Genomic DNA, 2,457 nt, shown 5'->3' with positions numbered 1-2,457 from the left:
TTTTTTGTTTGATTACCTGGCGCATAGACAAACAAATCTGATGGTTTTCCAACACGGGAACAGGCAACATACAATTGATCATGTGAGAAACATGGGTTTTCCAGATTAATACCACAAACACTTAATGATTGCCCCTGGGACTTGTTTATGGTCATAGCAAAAGCAAGCCGCACTGGAAACTGTAGTCGTTTAAACTCAAATGGCACATCAGTCGGAATCATTGGGATGCGCGGTATGAGAACATCTTCTCCTTTATACTTTCCTTTCAGTATAGTTGCTTCTATCACGTTGTTTAGTAATTTTTTTATCGCTAACCGTGTGCCGTTGCAAAGACGCGGTTGGTTGATATTTCGCAACATTATTCATCAGCGAATTTAAAAATTCCTGTGGATAGTTGACTACATCATCTTGGTTAGTAGCCGAATCAACTGATTTATATATCGTCGATTCGCCTGTAATTTGTTCTTGAATTTTGAAATTTAATTCATTTACATCTATGTTTTTTGCAGCCAATATAGCTCGTTCGCTCAACCAATCATGGTTTCTGTAATTTTGAGAAACATCAGGAAACACCTTCTGAATAAGTTCATCTTTTGATCGAGTTAACTGACAAAAACTTTGAGGAAAGTTAATGCAGCCAGTCAACATGTCTATAGGAAATTTGCCATTACTAATGTCAATGAGTTGTTTGGAGAATATGTTTTCAGATTGGTCATTTTGCAACTCGACACGCATATTCTTGCTTAAATGAAGTACTTTGACATGTTTCCACAAATTGGAGGACTTTAGACATGCATTGATTTCATCAGCTGGCGTTGATCGTGGAATCACTGGCAATGCTTGACGAAAATCTCCTGCTAATAAAATCATTGCACCAACAAATCGGTTATGATTGCTCCGTAGATCTTTTAAGGTTCTGTCTAAAGCCTCCAAAGATTTTTTATGTGCCATCGTGCATTCATCCCAAACAATCAATTTACATTGCTGCAAAACCTTTGCCATTGCAGAGTTTTTCGAAATATTGCAGGTTGGAGTTTCATTGCTTTGCATATTTAATGGCAATTTTAGTGCTGAATGGGCTGTTCGACCACCTTCAAGCAAAGTTGCTGCGATTCCCGACGAAGCGAGTGCAAGTGCAATTTTATTTTGTGAGCGAATTGTTGCTAATATTAATGAAATCAAAAAAGTTTTTCCTGTACCACCAGGTGCATCTAAGAAGTAAATCCCTCCAGTTTCATCATTTGTTACTTTCATAAGAGTATCAAATACATACTTCTGTTGTTCATTCAACAGTGGAAGATTTGTTTGAATTAATTCTTTCAAAGTGTTGAGATCATACAGTTTTTCTCGATGCAACTCTTGGTTAAAAGCATCATGCATTGGACGATTGGGCGCGGCCAGGCCTAATTGAATTAATAGTTTGTTTGATATCATCAAGCACATGTCCTCAATTGAAATCAATGCTTCGTTGTAAATTTCTTCACTGATTTGTATATTTGGATTTCCCATTCTATTCCGTATTTGATACAAAATATCATCACACATATAATCTTTGTACTTGATCCACAAATCAATTGGGTTTGATGGGGAGCATGTAGATATGATTATAGAAAACAATGTTCGTATTTGATGAGCGTGTGATGATATTACAGCATCATTGAGAGTTTGATCCCAATGAGCGTCATTTTCTAGCAATTGCAAACGTTGACAGGCTTCTCTGTAAGATCCACACAATTCACCATCAACAGTTCGTAAATGTTGGAATGATGTTGGGCCACGTACATTGACTAATAGCAGTCGTAAATAAAAACATTCATCATTGGTTGGATGTACTGAATAAATTCGACCAATCGCATCGGTGGAATAACATCTGGGTATCCTGGAACTGGTTTTCCTTGTTTTCGTCGTATAAATCTCCTTGAGGATTGATTCCAAGTATAATATTTTGGCATTTCAGAATATAGCAATGTTTGTGCAAAATCATCGTTTTGGCATGTCTCAAAAAAACTGGTTAATGTAGTAGATGGTGGCTGCGCAGCTCTTTGTACTGCGTTCTGTGCTGTAAAATACACTCTTTGCCCATTTTCTAAATGCACAGCTAAGTGGACAACAGAAGGGTGTCTCTCATGAATAGGAAAAGAAAATATTCGCCAAACTGCTTCATTACTACTAACATAGCGGCCCATTTGGTATTGGGTAACTTCATCATTGGAATTCTCTGCACCAATTCCAATCACAGCCATATCACTCCCTTTGGTTACATATTTGCAAATGTATTTAATAGATTTCACTGAATGGCAAGATTCAACGTTGATGTGTGCTTTGAAGGTCTTTGATAAAATGGGTGAATATGGAACAATCCAACGATTATCTATTTCAATATCTTGTTGATTTAATTTGACAATTGTTGATCTTCCATTGTCTGCTGTCGATCGGCGACGATACAGTGGATAACCG

At 37.2% G+C, this 2,457-nt stretch overlaps 2 protein-coding genes across 2 annotated transcripts in view; both read right to left on the bottom strand.

The window, feature by feature from the left end:
- Positions 1 to 252: 252 nt before the first annotated feature.
- LOC118750588 lies at positions 253 to 1,050 on the bottom strand. The gene has a single exon (XM_036485324.1). It carries the CDS (start codon positions 1,048 to 1,050, stop codon positions 253 to 255), a length of 798 nt encoding a protein of 265 aa, XP_036341217.1.
- Positions 1,051 to 1,721: 671 nt separating this feature from the next.
- LOC118750589 overlaps positions 1,722 to 2,457 on the bottom strand; it is a gene marked incomplete in the record, with an annotated part of 1,130 nt that continues 394 nt past the window's right edge. The window contains 1 exon segment of the mRNA XM_036485326.1: positions 1,722 to 2,457. Coding sequence (XP_036341219.1) covers positions 1,788 to 2,457 — 670 coding nt within the window.

This window comes from Rhagoletis pomonella, unplaced genomic scaffold, assembly GCF_013731165.1.
Source record: "Rhagoletis pomonella isolate Grant_MI unplaced genomic scaffold, Rhpom_1.0 Rhpom_scaffold_00316, whole genome shotgun sequence".
Lineage (NCBI taxonomy): Eukaryota > Metazoa > Arthropoda > Insecta > Diptera > Tephritidae > Rhagoletis > Rhagoletis pomonella.
The sequence above is the reverse complement of the archived record's forward strand: the minus strand, read 5'-3'. Positions and strand labels throughout refer to the sequence as shown.